At 41.1% G+C, this 18078-nt stretch overlaps 2 protein-coding genes across 3 annotated transcripts in view; both read left to right on the forward strand.

Moving 5' to 3' along the window:
- cdan1 (codanin 1) overlaps positions 1-13889 on the forward strand; it is a 15719-nt gene extending 1830 nt beyond the window's left edge. The window contains exons 2-28 of one of the 2 annotated variants that reach the window (XM_083543608.1): positions 437-1125; positions 1320-1508; positions 1626-1816; positions 3441-3560; positions 3642-3720; positions 3796-3916; positions 4077-4186; positions 4296-4385; positions 4493-4568; positions 4652-4857; positions 5236-5368; positions 6302-6445; positions 6558-6724; positions 6797-6878; positions 6967-7050; positions 9585-9639; positions 9731-9864; positions 9980-10083; positions 10214-10363; positions 10442-10505; positions 10589-10667; positions 10760-10968; positions 12917-13024; positions 13119-13182; positions 13267-13448; positions 13553-13660; positions 13756-13889. In XM_083543608.1, the coding sequence (XP_083399734.1) occupies positions 437-1125; positions 1320-1508; positions 1626-1816; positions 3441-3560; positions 3642-3720; positions 3796-3916; positions 4077-4186; positions 4296-4385; positions 4493-4568; positions 4652-4857; positions 5236-5368; positions 6302-6445; positions 6558-6724; positions 6797-6878; positions 6967-7050; positions 9585-9639; positions 9731-9864; positions 9980-10083; positions 10214-10363; positions 10442-10505; positions 10589-10667; positions 10760-10968; positions 12917-13024; positions 13119-13182; positions 13267-13448; positions 13553-13660; positions 13756-13848 (3831 nt within the window). In that variant the 3' untranslated portion in view covers positions 13849-13889. Of the gene's footprint in view, positions 1-436; positions 1126-1319; positions 1509-1625; positions 1817-3440; positions 3561-3641; positions 3721-3795; positions 3917-4076; positions 4187-4295; positions 4386-4492; positions 4569-4651; positions 4858-5235; positions 5369-6301; positions 6446-6557; positions 6725-6796; positions 6879-6966; positions 7051-9584; positions 9640-9730; positions 9865-9979; positions 10084-10213; positions 10364-10441; positions 10506-10588; positions 10668-10759; positions 11024-12707; positions 12883-12916; positions 13025-13118; positions 13183-13266; positions 13449-13552; positions 13661-13755 lie in introns of those variants that run through there. The other variant, XM_083543609.1, reaches the window with a different exon arrangement.
- Positions 13890-15796: 1907 nt separating this feature from the next.
- The window catches only part of stard9 (StAR-related lipid transfer (START) domain containing 9), a 37182-nt gene continuing 34900 nt past the window's right edge, over positions 15797-18078 (forward strand). Inside the window, exon 1 of the mRNA XM_083543540.1 lies at positions 15797-15936. Coding sequence (XP_083399666.1) covers positions 15890-15936 — 47 coding nt within the window. The 5' untranslated portion in view covers positions 15797-15889. The remainder of the gene's footprint in view (positions 15937-18078) is intronic.

The raw sequence follows: 18078 nt of genomic DNA on the forward strand, positions 1-18078 counted from the left end.
GTAAGCACTGAGCAGGACTGGATGATCAGAGATCAGAACGTAACGTCAACAAATAACGTACTACCCCTTTGTAGTACCGATACAGGGCAAACTACTTTGAAAATAATTTTTATCGTGCATCTAACATCTAATAAGAAACAATGTAGTAAGTTTCATGAGGATCCGTACTGTTATTTCGAAGAGTTTACAATGCGTGAGAAATCGCGTTTTTTGCGAGTCAGCCGCGATCCAGGCTGAATTTTACAAAACCCTTTCTTAGTGAGCACCTAAGACCCAAGAGGATGGTATGTTCCAAATTTCATTGCAATCCGTTCAGTGGTTTTTGAGATTTTGTGATGAGTGAGTGAGTCAGTCAGTGTTATTTGAGCTTTATATATAAAGATACACAATTGTAATACTGTATGAAGTGTAATTTTGTAATTTTGGTCTGTGACAGGACTGTAGCCAAGACCAAGTTGTGCTCTTAACAGCCAGGAAGCACGAGTTTGTTCCATTTATCCTGAACTTCCTGAGGGATCAGTGCAGCAACACTCTGACTCATGGCCCCAGCACCCCAGCAAAGACCCCCAGCACCACCAGGTCTCACAGAGCCAAGGGTTCGTGTAATGAGCGGAGGACCTCAAACAGAGCATCAGCGAGCCAAGGTTCCCGCAGTAGCAGCCGAGTCCAGCTGTTCTCAGCTTCGTCGCAGCTAGACAACCCGAGCGGGCACGACAGTCCACTGACGGCCTCACAGAGTCTTACTGGCATAAGCTCTTTCAGCAGTCCATCCTTTAGCTCGGGATGGAGTCCTGCCCCTAGACCCGTGACGTCCGAACGCCGGTCTGCTCAGCGCCACTGTCTTGCTGACTTTATGACGTCGCCTCCAGACACTCAGGCCAGCCCGACATTTCAGCCACATCGAGGGCGCAAAAGAAGCAGCGGGTTTGGACCGTCGGCGTCAAGTCGGCACTCCGGTGCACGTGGCGGCTATTTTGCAGAGGCTGGCGGCTACGATGTTGCAGGACGTAAGGAACGGGGTGGAGGGAGGAATTATGATCCGTTGTCACCCCCTACACAAGTGGAGCTCAACTTAAACAATTTGGAGGACTTTCCTCCAGTCAGTGCATCTCATGCGACCCCTATGTAAGGAAAAAATTATTTCTGTTCTGTGAAAAGTTTTTAACGAAATGCTCTGATAATGTGTTCTTTTAAACTCTTATTGAAGTACTGACCAGCGGATAAGTGACATCATTTCCATGTAAAAAAATCAACTCAAGTGACATGAATTTTCAGCTGCTTTTTTGTAGTCAAATATTGATGTGTCCGAATGCTTTTAGAGCGACAAGACCTTCACGACGCATCAACCCAACACCAGTCAGTGCTGAAAGACCGAACTCCAAACCCAAGAGCTGCTTTACCTCCACGCCCCTCAGCAAGCCATGCAGTCCTCCTTCCATCCCAGAGGCCATAAATCCTGGGAGCCCACTTTGTCTGCAAGAGGAGAGGGAGCTACTAAAGAAAGAAAGGTATCTGAAATTCTGGCTTTGAAAAGAACATCTGTCAGATTCTCAACTATTTCTTAGTCCAATTATGAAGTGTTTTTAATGTCTTTGTTACTGTCCTCATGGCTCTCGTTCTTTCAGGTCTAAACTTGCACAGCAGAGCTGCTCTCCGCTGAAGCCCAGTTCCAGTGTTTGCACTCCCACCAAATCCATACTGAGTTCAGGTTCAAAGGTGACTCCTGATCCGCAGGCTCCTTGTCCCGACCCCACTAAAGTGACTCATGCACCAGAGCTTGAGCTTTTAGCTGAGCTGTACTGTGTATGCATTTCAGGTAACATACCACCAGAGGGTATTCTATTCTATTCTATTCTATTCTATTCTATTCTATTCTATTCTATTCTATTCTATTCTATTCTATTCTGCTGATCATTTAAGAAAAATCAGCAAAGCATACTGTATTATTTTTTACATTTTTCTTCCCCTCTCTCTCTTTTGACATTTTCATTGCCTCAGCAATTTAAATAAAAGCCAAATCTGAATGAATTCATAAGAAGAATCAAAACTTTTAAAATATATTAATTGTGGCCATTTTAAGGTCCGGTGTGTTAGAATGGTCATGTCTGATTTTCAACTTAACAGCTTTATATTCAAGAGTTTATTCTCATATGTACAGGAAACAGTCTGGCACACCAGACAGTTCTTACTCTGTGAATTTTCCAAGCAGTTTGTGACACAAATTAAGGACATAAGGAGTACAAAAGAATGCACGAAATATGAATTACAAATGTACAAAATGAGAATAGTGACTTTGGTGAGCCATTTTGAGAATGACACAAATATTCGGTTTCACACAGTTTTTCCCCTCAGTTTTTTATGATGGCAATTTGCTTATACTCCTGATTGTTATGAAGAATGATCAGATGAATTGCAAAGTCCCTCTTTGTCATGAAAAATGGACATAATCCATTTCCACTGCCACAAAAGGACCAGCTGACATCATGTCAGTGATTCTCTCGATCACAATGTCCTGCTGATACAGTTAGAAAAACAGACTGGGAGCGTTCAAAGGAGGGTGATAATTGAAATCATTGTTCCTCCTCTGTAAAACATGGTTACCTGCAAGGGATCCACAGGCAAGGATATTGCTGCTAGTGAGATTGCATTAAGAACTTCAAGCAGAGAGGCTCAATTGTTGTGAAGAAGGCTTCAGAGCGCCCAAGAAAGATTGGGGCACCACTAGCGCAGAGCTCTGCTCAGGGATGGCAGCAGGCAAACATGAGTGCATCTGCACACACAATGAGGTAAAGACTTTTGGAGGATGGCCTAGTGTCCAGAAGGGCAGCAAAGAAGCTGCTTCTCTCCAGGAAAAACCTCAGGGACAGACCGATATTCTGCAAAAGGTACAGGGATTTGATTGCTGAGGATTGGAGCAATCCTGAAGTCATTTTCTCTGAAAAATCCCCTTTCCGATTGTCTGGGGCACTTAGAAAGAAGCATGTCTGGAGAAGAAAAGGTGAGCACTACCAGTTTGGTGATGAAGAATGCCCTTTCCAGCATGATTGAGCACCTTGCCATAAGGCAAATAACTAAGTAGCTCAGGAAGCAAAACATTTTGGGTCCATGGGCAGTAAACAAAACGCCACAAATGATGACACATTCTAAGCATTGATTATGCAAGAATGAGCCGCCATCAGTCAGGATGTGACCCAGATGTTGATCGACAGCACTTATGAAATGCCTGTAATTATACTTTAGTACCAAAAGTAATAAAAACACTGAAGCAGCAGACTTTAAGAAATTAAAGTTTGTCATTCTCAAAACTTTTGTCCACTGCTGTATATTTGACGGCTGCAAAAATATTGCCCATTCAGCATTCACACCTTTGAGTTAGTTTTATGTAAACGTTTGTACTTATTTTAAGATTTTTTATTTTTTTGCTGAATTTGTCATTCTAGAGAACTTGGTGCCATGCGTGTTCCTGGAGCTGTTCTTTGTGCTGCAGCTGCTGACTTCGCGGAGTGTATCAACCTCTGAATTAACAGAAGAGTGTCCTAGTGTGTGTGAACGAAAAACAGGTAAGTGTTGCACTCTGCCTATTCTTAATTTTGCCTAAACTCTTTTCTATTCATGTCTATAAGAAGTTTGTCATTTTGCAGATTTTCTTGAGAAAGCTTATCTGGGAAATGTCCACAGCTGTGTGTATTTTGCTGTGCGAGTTCTGGAGAAACAGTTTTGGTAAGTGGGCTTCTCTTTATTTTTTTTCACGTCATCTGCATTGCTTTAGCGCTGACTGGTCCTGTTTTTGCTCAGTTTGTTTTCGCAATTGGATCGTTGCACTCTGCGCCTCCTGGCAGAAAATGAGAGAGTCACCACTTTCTCTCCAGCCTTGCGAGATCGCCTGGCACAAGCTCAAGATGCCTGCACAGCTAAGGTTTATAATCCATAAATGACATTCTTATAATCTCGTTCGTTTTAATTAGCGTGAAAGGACCAGGTTAATTAGCAGTCCAGACACCTGTGGCCAGCTATAAACCTTTTCATTTTGTCATTTTTGGAACAAACTTCTTACCTTTTCTTCACTGACGCCCTAGGTACTTCCCAGCGAGCGCGCTTTCATTCATACAGTGCCGTTCCAGCCAGCCACAGACAACCGAACTAACTTCAGCAGTGATAAGGCTTTTCACATATTTAAGAAACAAAGGTACAGTATTGGAGAAACTCTGTGAGGTCACAGTGTGTCAGAGCAACAATTTAAATTTTAAATTTTTTTAATTTAAATTTTTGTTTCATATATCCATGTGCTGTTACAGAGATATTTTTTATGAGCTGCTAAGAGAGTGGGAAGATTATCATACGGAACCAGGGTGGGAGTTTGAGCCCGCATTAGGCCACCGGGTCAGGTGAGGTGACCCCTCTGTTTTATCCATTTAAAGTATGTATAAAGAATTAGATTATGAAACTATAAAGCTTTCCCAATCCATGATTATGCTAATATTTATTCCTACAGGGCAATGGTCAGTCAGTTGGCAGCAGCAGGAAATCACTGTCATTTTGCCAGGCTTTTCCAGAAGCAGCTGGTTCAGGTAAGCTGTCATTAGTTTTTCCTCGCGTCCAGCTTGCACGTACTTGGCTTGCACTCACAAATTTGCTTAATTTCTTGCTGTAGATGTGTAAGAGCCATAGGGAGCTCAGCTCTCCTGGTGATGCTCCAGATGCAGATTTGCTGGGCATGGTGGGGGCAGACAGCCTGGGGAGACTGAAGCGCCTGCAAGAGCGTCTGATCCAACCACAGGCTCTAAGTGGCCCTTGTCCTCCACCTTCTTTCCCTGGACACCAGGAGTTCTTCAGAAATTTTTTACAGACAGCTAGCTGGTAATATTAGAGTTGTGGTTTCTTCTTTTTTTCTTTAAATATGAATTGCCTAATTCTCTTTATTAAAAGTCATTGTGACAGTTAGCATCTAAACCTATTGTTTAACTTTTGCTTAATTTAACTCCATTGATAAATGTTTGGGTACTTAGATTGTTACTATTCATTAGTTCAAATATGAATTTAATTAATTTGCTGTAAAAGAATTTGTAATTTTTTTTTCCTCTCCCCAAATGAAAATATCAACAATAATATTAATCTACCTGCATAAAAACTTTAATTTAATTTTATTTTTTTAATGAGCCATGATTTATCGACACACTGATATATTGTGATGACATTTACAGTAACCACTTTTCATTCCCCTTGTCTCTGATACAGCTGCCAGCTGAACCAACACCTGAAGGATGGTTTGTGTCAACAGCTTCTGTGGATGAATGAGGTGTCTATCCTCGGCCCTGATGGTTCCTCAAGCACAAGCGAGGATGTAGGAGATGGGGACATGGAACAGCAGGTTGAAAATATGTGACTGGTTAAAATAGAATACTGACAAAACAAATTATAGTACATATGTGTTCCATTTGTTTTCCCTAATATAGAGAAAAACCTTCTGAAATTACAGAAAGGACCCATTACATTTTTATTATGTTTTTATCAAATAATTTCTTTAAACGTTTGGTAAGCGATTAGCATTCAGATGACATTTACATTTATTGCAATTGGCAGATGCCTTTGTTTTTGGGCGACTTAAAATGGTACGAGGTAGTATCAAAAAGGATCTCCGCAATGGTGTCAAAACGGCCTGTTGAAGATCTTCCTGATCTCTCAGCATCTTCCAGTGATGATCTTTCATTCTTGAAGCGCACATGCCACTCAAGAAACCTCGAAAAACTCATCGCATCATCACCGTACACTTCATGTCAAACGTCTCTGTGGCAAATCTACAGAGTTTCACGCAGATTTTCACGTTTGCTCGTTGTTTTAACTTGCAGTCCATGATGAAATCGCAGACATAATGACTCGCATGGTCAGAATAGCATCGGTTGCACAGCTCCTGAAACAGGATGATGTCTTGGCACACTGACTTATGAAGGTTGATGTGCCCAGTGACTGTGCGTGCAGCTTTGTGCTGCCATCTGTTAGTGTGTTGAAACTAGTTTTGAAACGTTTTGATAGCTGAGCAGTTGAAAGGCTCTGCTGAAGGGCTCAAGAATTGGAGCTTAGTGGTGGTGGTGCTGGGATTTGAACTCATGATCTTCTGTTGAGAAGTCCAGCATCCTAACCACTGAGCTGCCACTCCCCTGAACCAAGTACCAAAATGTGTTGCACGAATTAGATTTAAATTATTTAGCAAATTGTAAGCCAATCTCCACTGTCCAAAGTTGCTATGCATGAAATATGACCGAGCGCTGAATCTCACCTCACTTCAACATCTCTCTCTCTGAAGGATGAAAAGCAGCGATTCTCTTCAGTACTCCTCTTGGCTCGACTTCTTGCTAAGTTCCTGGGCTTTATCTCCTTTATGCCCTACCAGACTTCTGAGGCACCGTCCAGAGAGATCCAGGAGGCTTCCATCGCCCTGCGCAGTAAGGTACATGACGGAATTACGTTTTTATTTAGAGATTTTCACAGGGGCATTTTTGTGAAATGCATGTTGGGTTGAAATGCCAGTTGCTTACATTTCTTTTCGGTGTATTTTTCAGAGCGCCCCAGTGCTGGATGTCTCTGCATTGTTGATAAGTTGTGTGCGCAGGAAGCGCACTGTGCTTACTGTTCCCTGGCTGGTGGAGTTTCTCTCCATGCTGGACTACACTGGCCCATTTTTACCATGTTACAGGAATGCTCTGGGCCTCCTACTTCATATCTACAGGTTTGTCACATGCAACACATCAGTTGTGATGTTTTGTTTTTGTGAATATCCCAACTATACTTTTTGTGTTAGGAGGATGAGGTTGGGTGAAGTTTTAGAGCAGTATTACTTGAATCAGATGATGCTGGTGGCAGTGCTGGGTTGGCTTTTCCAGGTGAGACCAGCTGCTTTCAATGACTTTAAACACACAGGAACAGGTATCCACACATGATTAGACTAATATTCTCACTGTCTGACTTTAGATCCCAGTATTTCCAGACGATCTCTTCTTTAGCAGTAATGTGCAGGTGCTAGAGGAATTGGAGGATCACAGCAGTCAAGGGCTGGTGAGTAAATGACTGTTTTAGTAAACAGAATATGCAGATGGATGGATTGTATATTTATTTATTTAGCTATAAAGGCTGTTCTGCTTATACCACTGAAGCTGATTAAACTGACTCTATTATGACTTATTATTATGACTTATGTATTTGGTGGTTTGTGTAAATTATTTATTTATTTTTTCCTCCAGAAGTGTAACGGTACACGTTTTCATACTGAAATCTCTCGGTACAGGGCTTTTGTTCGGTACTCCTTTTTATGCGTGGATCATTTAGTTCCCTCTGGAACGTATTACGCAGCGGACCGCAACTTTGATTGGTCTTCACCTCCCACTTTGAGTGATTTTTTTTTTTTATTATTTATTATTAATGTTAAACTTGAAAACATGCACAAAAAAGGCAGGGATGTAAAAAGATATTAGAGTTTGCGCTGTGTCACTGTGACTACTCACTCCGTACTGGAAATAAGATTTGTTGGAAGAATTAAAGACATTTGTTCAAGTATGCTAAAATAAGTAGAACAGTTATTTAGAACATATCTTTAAAAAATTAAAGACTGCTCCATTTAAGGGTCACCACATCTCCACACTACTCTGTCCTCTACATCTGCCTTAATCAAACCAACTACCTGCATGCTTTCCCTCACCACATCCATAAACCTCCTCCTTGGCCTTCCTCTCTTCCTCCTTTCTGGTGGCTCCATCCCCAGCATTCTCCTACTGTACCCCATGTTCCTCTGCTGCACATGTCTAAACCATCTCAATCTTGCTTCTCTCACTTTGTCTTCAAAACGTCCTACATGCGTTGTCCCTCTAATAAACTCATTCCCAATTTTGTCCATCCTCGTCACTCCCAAAGAAAACCTCAACATCTTCAGCTCTGCTACCTCCAGCTCCACCTCCTGTCTTTTACTCAATGCAACTGTCTCTAAACCATACATCATCACAGGTCTCACCACAGTTCTATAAACTTTCCCTTTCACTCTTGCAGTTAACCTTCTATCACAAATCACTCCTGCTATCACTCTTCTCCACCCACTTCACCCTGCCTGCACTCTTTTCTCCACTTCTCTAACACACTCTCCATTACTTTGCACTGCTCTCACCACAAATCACAATATCATCCGCAAACATCATAGTCCATGGAGACTCCTGTCTGACCTCATCTGTCAACCTGTCCATCACCACTGCAAAGGGCTCAGAGCCGATCCTTGATGCAGTCCAACCTCCACCTTGAACTAGTCTGTCATTCCTACTGCACACTTTACTACACACTGTCCTCATACATGGCCTGCACCACCCTCACATACTTCTCTGACACACCTGACTTTCTCATACAATACCACGAATCCTCTCTCGGCACCCTGTCGTACGCTCTCGCTAAATTCACAAACGCACAATGCAACTTCTTCTGACCTTCTCTACACTTCTCCATCAACATTCTCAAAGCAAATAAGGCGTCTGTGATGCTCTTCCTCGGCATGAAACCATACTGCTGCTTACAGATGGTCATCTCTTTTCTCAGCCTGGTGTCCACCACTTTTTCCTATAACTTCATGGTGTGACTGATCAAATTAATTCCCCTGTAGTTACTGCAGGTCTGCACATCTCCCTTATTTTTAAAGATCGGTACCAGCACACTCCTTCTCCATTCCTCAGGCATCCTTTCACCTTCTAAAATCTTAATGAACATTCTGGATAAAATCTCTACTGCCATCTCTCCTAAACATCTCCAAGCTTCTACTGGTATGTCATCTGGTCCAACTAACTTTCCACTCTTTATCCTCTTAATCGCTGCCCTCACTTCCTCCTCACTAATACAATCCACCTCCTGCTTCACCATCTCCACACCATCCAACTCTCTCTCTCTCTCTCTCTCTCTCTCTCTCTCTCTCTCTCTCTCTCTCTCTCTCTCTCTCTCTCATATTTTCCTTGTTTATTAGCTGCTCAAAATACTCTCTCCATCTTCTCAACACAATCTCCTCACTAGCCAACACATTTCCATCTTCATCCTTTATTGCTCTAACTTGCAGCACATCCTTCCCAGCTCAGTCCCTCTGCCTGGCCAATCGGCAATCGATACAAATCCTTTTCTCCTTCCTTAGTGTCCAACTTCTCATACAGCTCCTCATATGCCTTTACCTGCTGCCACATCTCCTTTACTTTTGCGTCATCACTTTGGCGATACCAGTTCTGTTTTGCCAGCCACTTTTTTCATATGCTCTCCTGCAGTTCCTTATTCCACAAATTGTGTGTGTACATAACTGGTTTTCTCCATACTATTTTAATAATAAATCTAAAAAAAACTAAATAATAATTTTCATCTTTTACATACTTTTATTACATCATTCTCAGTTTTTAAAAGCTTTAAAAAATGTCTACTTGCTCTATTGTATAAAGGTTGTATACACCATATTGTCAAATCTGTTTGTAATCCATTGCCATGCAGAAACGATTAGATGGCCATCATCCACAATGTTTACATAAATGCAGTCTCCAAGTGTAATTACCAAGTAGTAAATAATATATTTTTTTCTTCAGGACAACCTGCCTTTAGTGGATCAGCAGCTTCTGTATACCTGTTGCCCATATTTAGGTGAGAGGAATTCCTTAGAATTGCCTACAAATGAGATTCCAGTAATCATCTAATGTTTTTCTGTATATTGAATGTGGAACTTGTTTAACAGGGGAGTTTCGCAAGCTGTTGGCAGCTTTTGTGTCGGGTAATGCGTCCAAGGCTGGAGGCATGATCCGCAAGATCACGCCAACATCTGCTGAGCCCAGAGGTCCCCCCACCACCCGCTCTCAGCAGAAACTACAGGTTATACAGGTTTTTATTTTTGGTGTTTTACGTCTTAACAAGACAGAACAAACATCTAACCATTTTCTTGTTTATGCAAAAGCACAAAGTAATATACAATTGTGATTTATTGTAGCTGGACCTGGAGCAGGCCTTCTTTCACAATCAGCCTCCTTCACTTAAACGAACCGTTGAATTTGTGGCTGAACGAGTTGGATCTAACGGTGTCAAACACATCAAGTCAGTTTCATTGCTCATATGTATTTTCTGTGTGAATTTTTATTGGTCATTGATAAATATATATAAGTTGTTTTTTTTATTTGTATACTTTTATAATTTGTATATGTTTGTGTACACGTGTGTAAATCAGAGCTACACTGGTATCCGAGCTGGTACAGAGTGGAGAGAAGACTCTCAGAGACGGTTTGAATTCAGATAGTGTTAATGCAGCCAAGCTGAATGACTCGATTTGTGCTCAACTCTGTGATGCAGGCATGCAGGCCCTGGAGAGAGCCACCAGGTCAGCTTTAATACTCATAGTCATGTGTGTGACACTGTTGTTTTTTTTTGTGGTTAATAAACGTGTGTCCTGTATCAGGTTTTGCAGCGAGAATGCTCCAAGAGCTATAAGGGTTCTTTTACCTGACGAGACATCGCAAGCTGTAAGTAGCCTCGTGTAGCATCTGTTTTTATTTCTTTGTTGTTTAGTTTAGAACACTCCCTAAACAGAACTCCCTTCTTACAGGTTTTGACAACATCTGAACACATCACCACACGTTTAGCAACCGAGAAATCTTGCAGCTGGCTTTCCTCCAATATCACAGGTTCTGTAATGAAACACTCACAATTGATTTAATATGGCATGATCCCTATGTAGTATAACTGAAGCGTTTTCTCTGCATGTGCTCCTGAATAGCTCTTATAAAGAAGGAGTGGAAGAGTACTTTCGAACGGGTGATGAAGAATGTGCAGTGTCCTACAAGCACCGAGTCTGTGGATGCAGGAGGACCTGGCAAGAGTGTGCAGAGACAGAAGAGCTCCCCAGGACAAGATGCTGGGTCCTCATGCCCACAAGATTGCTCCCATCAAGGTCCACTGGCATCAGATGTTATTATCGAGATAAAGGTACAGACAAGAAGGCTCACTAGTGTATATTTCTAAGTTCAAGTTTATTTATACAGTGAGGAAAATAAGTATTTGAACACCCTGCTATTTTGCAAGTTCTCCCACTTAGAAATCATGAAGGGGTCTGAAATTGTCATCGTAGGTGCATGTCCACTGTGAGAGACATAACCTAAAAAAAAAATCCAGAAATCACAATATATGATTTTTAAACTATTTATTTGTATGATACAGCTGCAAATAAGTATTTGAACACCTGTCTATCAGCTAGAATTCTGACCCTCAAAGACCTGTTAGTCTGCCTTTAAAATGTCCACCTCCACTACATTTATTATCCTAAATTAGATGCACCTGTTTGAGGTCGTTAGCTGCATAAAGACACCTGTCCACCCCATACAATCAGTAAGAATCCAACCACTAACATGGCCAAGACCAAAGAGCTGTCCAAAGACACTAGAGCAGTGGTTCTTAACCTGGGTTCGATCGAACCCCAGGGGTTCGGTGAGTCAGTCTCAGGGGTTCGGCGGGGGTCAAGACACACACCCGGCTCATATGATTCATGAGCAGAAGTCACACTGATTTGCAGTAAATATTAATTATTTTGTTTTTGTGTGAAAATTATGGTTTAATGGTTTTGTTCTTTGAACACAGTGTTGTTGATGCACGGTTTATTTTGTGCACCAGTAAAATATATACCTATGTTTTGAATTTGAAAAAAAATCATATTTTATTTTTCCAATTAACTAAGAAAGGTGAGAAATCAGCCCAGAACTACACGGGAGGAGCTGGTCAATGACCTGAAAAGAGCTGGGACCACCGTTTCCGAGGTTACTGTTGGTAATACACTAAGACGTCATGGTTTGAAATCATGCATGGCACTGAAGGTTCCCCTGCTTAAACCAGCACATGTCCAGGCACGTCTTAAGTTTACCAATGACCATTTGGATGATCCAGAGGAGTCATGGGAGAAACTCATGTGGTCAGATGAGACCAAAATAGAACTTTTGGGTCATAATTCCACTAAACGTGTTTGGAGGAAGAAGAATGATGAGTACCATCCCAAGAACACCATCCCTACTGTGAAGCATGGGGGTGGTAGCATCATGCTTTGGGGGTGTTTTTCTGCACATGGGACAGGGCGACTGCACTGTATTAAGGAAAGGATGACCGGGGCCATGTATTGCCAAATTTTGGGGAACAACCTCCTTCCCTCAGTTAGAGCATTGAAGATTGGTCGAGGCTGGGTCTTCCAACATGACAATGACCTGAAGCACACAGCTAGGATAACCAAGGAGTGGCTCTGTAAGAAGCATATCAAGGTTCTGGTGTGGCCTAGCCAGTCTCCAGACCTAAACCCAATAGAGAATCTTTGGAGGGAGCTCAAACTCTGTGTTTCTCAGCGACAGGCCAGAAACCTGACTGATCTAGAGAAGATCTGTGTGGAGGAGTGGGCCAAAATCCCTCCTGCAGTGTGTAAAAACCTGGTGAAAAACTACAAGAAACGTTTCCTGTACCAAATATTAACGTTGACTTTCTCAGGTGTTAAAAATCTTATTTGCAGCTGTCATACAAATAAATAGTTTAAAAATCATACATTGTGATTTCTGGATTTTTTTTTAGATTATGTCTCTCACAGTGGACATGCACCTACGATGACAATTTCAGACCCCAACCATGATTTCTAAGTGGGAGAACTTGCAAAGTAGCAGGGTGTTCAAATACTTATTTTCCTCACTGTATAGCACTTTTCACAATGGACATTGTCTCTAAGCAGCTTTACAGAACATATAGAACAAAAAAAAATTTTTTTAAGAGAATGATGTGTATTTATTCCTGATCAGCAGCCTGGGGCAACTGTGGCCAGAAAAAACTCCCTTAGATGTTATGAGGAAGAAACCTTGAGAGGAACCAGACTCTAAAGGGGAACCCATTTTTTTTTTTTGTTTTTCAGGAGTTTCTGAGCATCGCAGTAGGGCCCAGGTCTGAAGAAGACGTTTTTACAGTGCAGCAGATTGCCTTTCTGCTAGATAAAGTGGGACAGACACTGAAATGTAGAAAGGTACACCGTCTTGCTTTATTTACGCTGCTGATATTCTGCTGTTGTTGCTGTTTGTTTGTTTATTTATTTATTTACCCCTTCGTTCTGTTTGCAGTTCATGTCTTCAGTAGCTGAGCAGATGCTTTTGCGCAGTACTGTCTTGCTGGCCTGCAAGCTAGGTAATTATTTATATATAAATGAGTTTAATTAAAAATAAAGAATGAATAGAGCATTCCTACAATAATAATTTGTGTTTTACATAGTGTCTGAAGAGCTCCCCCTGGTGTCCTCAGCAGGGGGTAATGGGAAAGAAGCTGTTGATGTCGGATCTTTATTGAAAAAGTTAATTGTTCTGTGGACTCATGCTCCCTCTGTCCACGCAACATTGCATCTTCTATTCAGTGAGCAAATGCTTGCCACTATAATCAAAGCCAATGACTTGCAGGTGACCACCAATCCCAGTAGTCATGACACTGCCAATATTTATTTAATTTTGTGTGGTTACAACGGTTGAAGTACTTTTTTTTTTTTTTTTATCTGTGCTTATAGAGATACAACTACCTGCTATTTATTAGAACACTTATAGAGAAAGAACTTCTGAGAGAGGAAGAAGTGGTCACTCCCTGGGCGAAGATATCAGAGTTATCTTCTCCAGGGGTAATGGTTCATACATGGCATCACAATGGAAATCAGCTCATCAGCATAAATCACACAAACAGCACTATAAACAATCTCTTTCTGTTTTATTGTAGGAAACTACGGAGACTTTTCAGAAGCTGTCTTTGGCCTCTTCTTCACCAGTGCCTTTACTGACGTCTAGTGATATCCTGCAAATTTCCCAGTGACCAACAGGGGGAGGCACCTATACTACATTGCAAAAAAGAAATATGCAAAAGAAAGCAACTGAGATCACTTTAGCTGTTTGATTTTAAAAGATTTTAATCACTCAGTTTGTTACATAGTGAGCATTTGATACGGCACAAGCACTTACCAAAAACGACTTGGCAACTTTCTGGCGCACAGCAAAATTCTTTTGAATGTCCATTTTTAGGCCTTTATGCTCCCAGTCTACACTTCTACACATTATTCTACACCCTTAATGAAATCTTTTACAGAGTGCTGAAAATCTGATTCGCTGATGGTGCTATTGTAAAGAAATTGGCCTAAGTACAAATGGAAAGTTATTTGTATCTCCAATTGGGGTATTTTTTTGTATAGAAATAAGAATAAACAAAGAAGTCTATGTTCAAGAGGGAAAACTATTTCAAATATGCGTTTATCATCTTGGCCATCATGATGAGAGCTAAGAGCTTTTGGAAAAGTTTGTATAATCCTTTTAAAGAGGCATAGGGGAAGTAATGCAATAGATCCAAGGTGTAAATTTTGAGTGTAAAGTGCATTATATGGGCAGGCGTTTGTGGACACCGCATCACCACTTAGAACATCCCATTCCATATTTTAGTGCTCCTTCGCTGGCATTATAACTTCGATTTTTTTCTGGGAAGGCTTGGCATGAGATTTCAATGTGAATGTGGGGGATTTGTTTTAGGTGCAATGTTTTTTTAGGCCTTGCTTGTTGCACAGAGGCATTGTCATACTTGAGTTGGTTTAGTTCCAGTGAAGGGAAAATTAGTTATATAGCATGCAAAGACATTTCATTTGAAAGAATGCTTTCATTTTTATGGCAACAGTTTGGGAAGGATCCACATAAGCAGGATGATGGTCAGGTGTCCACAAACTTTTTAGCCATATAGTGTGTACCACATTAGAATAGATAAGGTGCATTCATAATCATCGATCTGAAAGATGCATAGATGTGTGTACATGTTATAGACCTGGGGAACTAATATATTTAGGCCTTAAATGATCTGCAGTAGAGTACTGAAAACCGATAATGCTTACACCTTTTCATTTATGTTGTGCATCTGATTGTGTGATCATCCTTTCAGCCATACTCGAGATGTGTGTATACATGATTTTCGCTATGAATGCTCTGGACTGCATTTTAATGGACACCTGGTTCATGTTGGACTTAATGTTGTCAGTTGATTTTAAACTATGTTTAATATCAATAATATAATAAATGTTTAATTATAAAGTGCATCTGTGTTTGACAGAATTTGTATTTTAACAGCTCACAAATGAGTAAAATGGGTCCGTATAATCAAAATGGATTTTTGATCATTTTTTCCTTGAGTATTGCTGCCATGGAATAACATTGATTTCTAAATATTATTTGCAAGTAATTAATGTAAAGGTAAAGTGTATGTCACGTGCATCCAGTTTGAGTAAAGATAAGCTGAGCCTCTGACCAGGATGAAGAATCAGGATCACTGAAGAGGACAATTCACCCATTGTTTTTCAAATCAAAGTTGGGGTTTATATTGTAAATAGTTTCTATGCATGCAATATTACAGATTCAAATATTCATTAATAAATTAACCTAATGATATTTGCAAATGCATTGCATGTTGCTGTTTCGTTGTTCTATATGAGTAATGACCTACTTTATGCTCTGCTTACATACTTGGACATTTGAGTAATTTGACGACGAGAAATCATATTGAAAAATGTTTGCAAGTTTGTAAATGAAAAGTCAGTTTTTTTATGAATAATGCATGAAGTGAGGACTCGCTTCTCCTTGTGCGTGTGTTTGGCTGAGATCCGTGTCCCTCCTCCTGAGAGTCGTGGAGGCGGCAGGAAGTTCAAGCTCTCCAGTGCAGTTGTTCTCACAGCTCTTGTCCTCCACGCTCTCACGAACAGCATGGATTTTACATCCCACTGCCCTCCATTTTATCACCATGAACGCGTTCTCAGGTGGCATTTAACCACACACGGATTCTGATTCCGCATTTGAAATCTTCCTGGAGGGAAAAACGCTCCTCGATGGCAAACGTGAAAGTGGCAATACGAGTCCGTCCTCTGAACTCAAGGTAAGAGCGTAAAACAGCTTCTGTTTAGGTTTCGTTGTGTTGATTTAGATGTGAAAGTGTACAAGGAGAGCTGTGTGTTGATGGTGTTTTGGTTGCTATGTGTGGGAATTAGAGCGCGTTGACAGCAGACACAACATTCAACACATGCATTTCAAGCCCTAAGTTTGCTTTCACTCTTTAAAAGAAAAGCAAATGATTATGAATGCAACAGTTGTGTGTTATTAATCAAGTTAAGTATTAAGTTGATCCGATGTCCAGTTAATCTTCTCTTCTAAAACTCGCTCTTGTGCACGATCTTGACTGCATGCTGCTTTGATAAGTAGTGGGGGGAAAAAAGTGCCCTATTTTCCCCTACAGCTTTTTAACAGCACCATTAAACAACCCCAGACATGGGGTAGCACTGCTCCACCCTCCAGCATGAACTCAATTACTACAGGATGTTTGGCTCAGACTGACTGTTTCTTTCCATCTCAGTCTATAGAAATCTCCATAGGGATCCTAATACCACTGGTTAGTGTTTGACTCAAATCTCACTTTTATATTTATGACATTTGGCCATCAGGCGCCCCTTTATCCAGAGCGGCTTATAAGTGAAGGTTAAGGCCCTGCTCAAGGGCCCATGGTGGTGCTGGGATTTGAACTTGTGATCTTTCGGTCCAACGTCTTAAACTCTGCCACCTGCATCAGGGGGTTTACTAGGGGCACTCTAATTTCTTGAAGTTTCATTCGCAACAGCTTCCAATACGCTTCAGAGAATAGTGTGTATGATTGTGCCCTGTGATTCGTTTGTATCCAGTGTGATACCCAGTGTGTCGCCTGCTTTGTGCCCCGCATCCACCTGGCATATGTTCATCCCTGCGACCTTGTGTAGGATTGTCGGAATAGAACACGGATGGTATGGTAGTTCTCACAGTGCCTGGACTTAAGAGCATGGACTAAGTTGTCAGCTGGGCAGAGCTAATATAATAAACAAGGTAATGTATCCGAATTGTCCAGGCTTTCCCAGCTGAGAAATCATGCTTGGTTCTGATTAGCTGAGAAAAAATCCCAGTAGTACATAGCTCATCTTTAGCCAACGTATTAGTGCTGGTAAAAGGGAAAGTGAGAAATTTCTGAATTGTTGCAAAACCCAAACATTGTTGACCAGGGGTTTCAAAGAAATTAAAATAACAAAAGGCAAGTAAAAACTCACAGATCAGTTTAAACGACTAATAAGCTCTGAATGATCTTCTCCCAGCTTGACCAGCTCGACTTGTTGTTAGACCCAGTTGGATTTTTCAGCAGGGTTGACCTTTAAATGCATCCGCTAAACTGCCCATCCGTAACAGAGGATGACTTCAGGGCTTACTCTTCTGATTATGCTAATAGAGGTGTCTTTGTAATATGCCTATTTTTATAGAAAGTTAAAAAACAATAGGGTCTGTTGCTGCTTCCTCTTTTCAGTACTTCCTCTGTTTTTTCCCCCAAAATAAAACTTAGTTCACTAGGAGTGTGTTCCGTTATGGTAAACTGACATTTGCAGTTATTTGTTTGGCAGAAGCTTAAATCCAACAAGCTTATAAGTGAAGCAGAGCACAGCTGTGTACAGCTGCTAAATGAGCTGCACGTTATAGAAGTTCCACAAGCCTTCCACCAAGTTTCTAACCAAGTAACCAGAAACAAAGGAAAGTCAGCATGAAGACGATCAGAGAGAACAAAGAGATAAAGCTAGTGCTCCTAGCACTGAAGTACAGACATCTGTGAGAAGCAGCAAATCATGTACAATACATTTTTACATAATGTTACCTTAGACTAGTTTTAAACCATGACTATAAATCATCCTCATGTCTAGTGGACGAGAAGGCAGAAGACGCTGAGGTTTTGGGCAGGGCTGTCTTTAAGTTTGGCAGAGAATAAGCCAAGCATAAGCTGCTTGGTACCACTGATTGTGGAGAATCAAATAAATCGTTGCTGTTGTACACGCTGCAGACCTGAACGTCTCTTAGACACATTAAAAATGAACTTTTTAAAATACACACTGACACTTTTGGGACTGGCCTCAGATTTCACTCTCTTGCATCAGTTTAAAACAGCTGGAATGCACACACAGCTGTCCTTGCTCTTCGCACTCTCACTCTTTCTTTCACACACACATATTTGGAG

Source organism: Silurus aristotelis (assembly GCF_946808225.1).
Source record: "Silurus aristotelis genome assembly, chromosome: 6".
Classification (NCBI taxonomy): Eukaryota; Metazoa; Chordata; class Actinopteri; order Siluriformes; family Siluridae; genus Silurus; species Silurus aristotelis.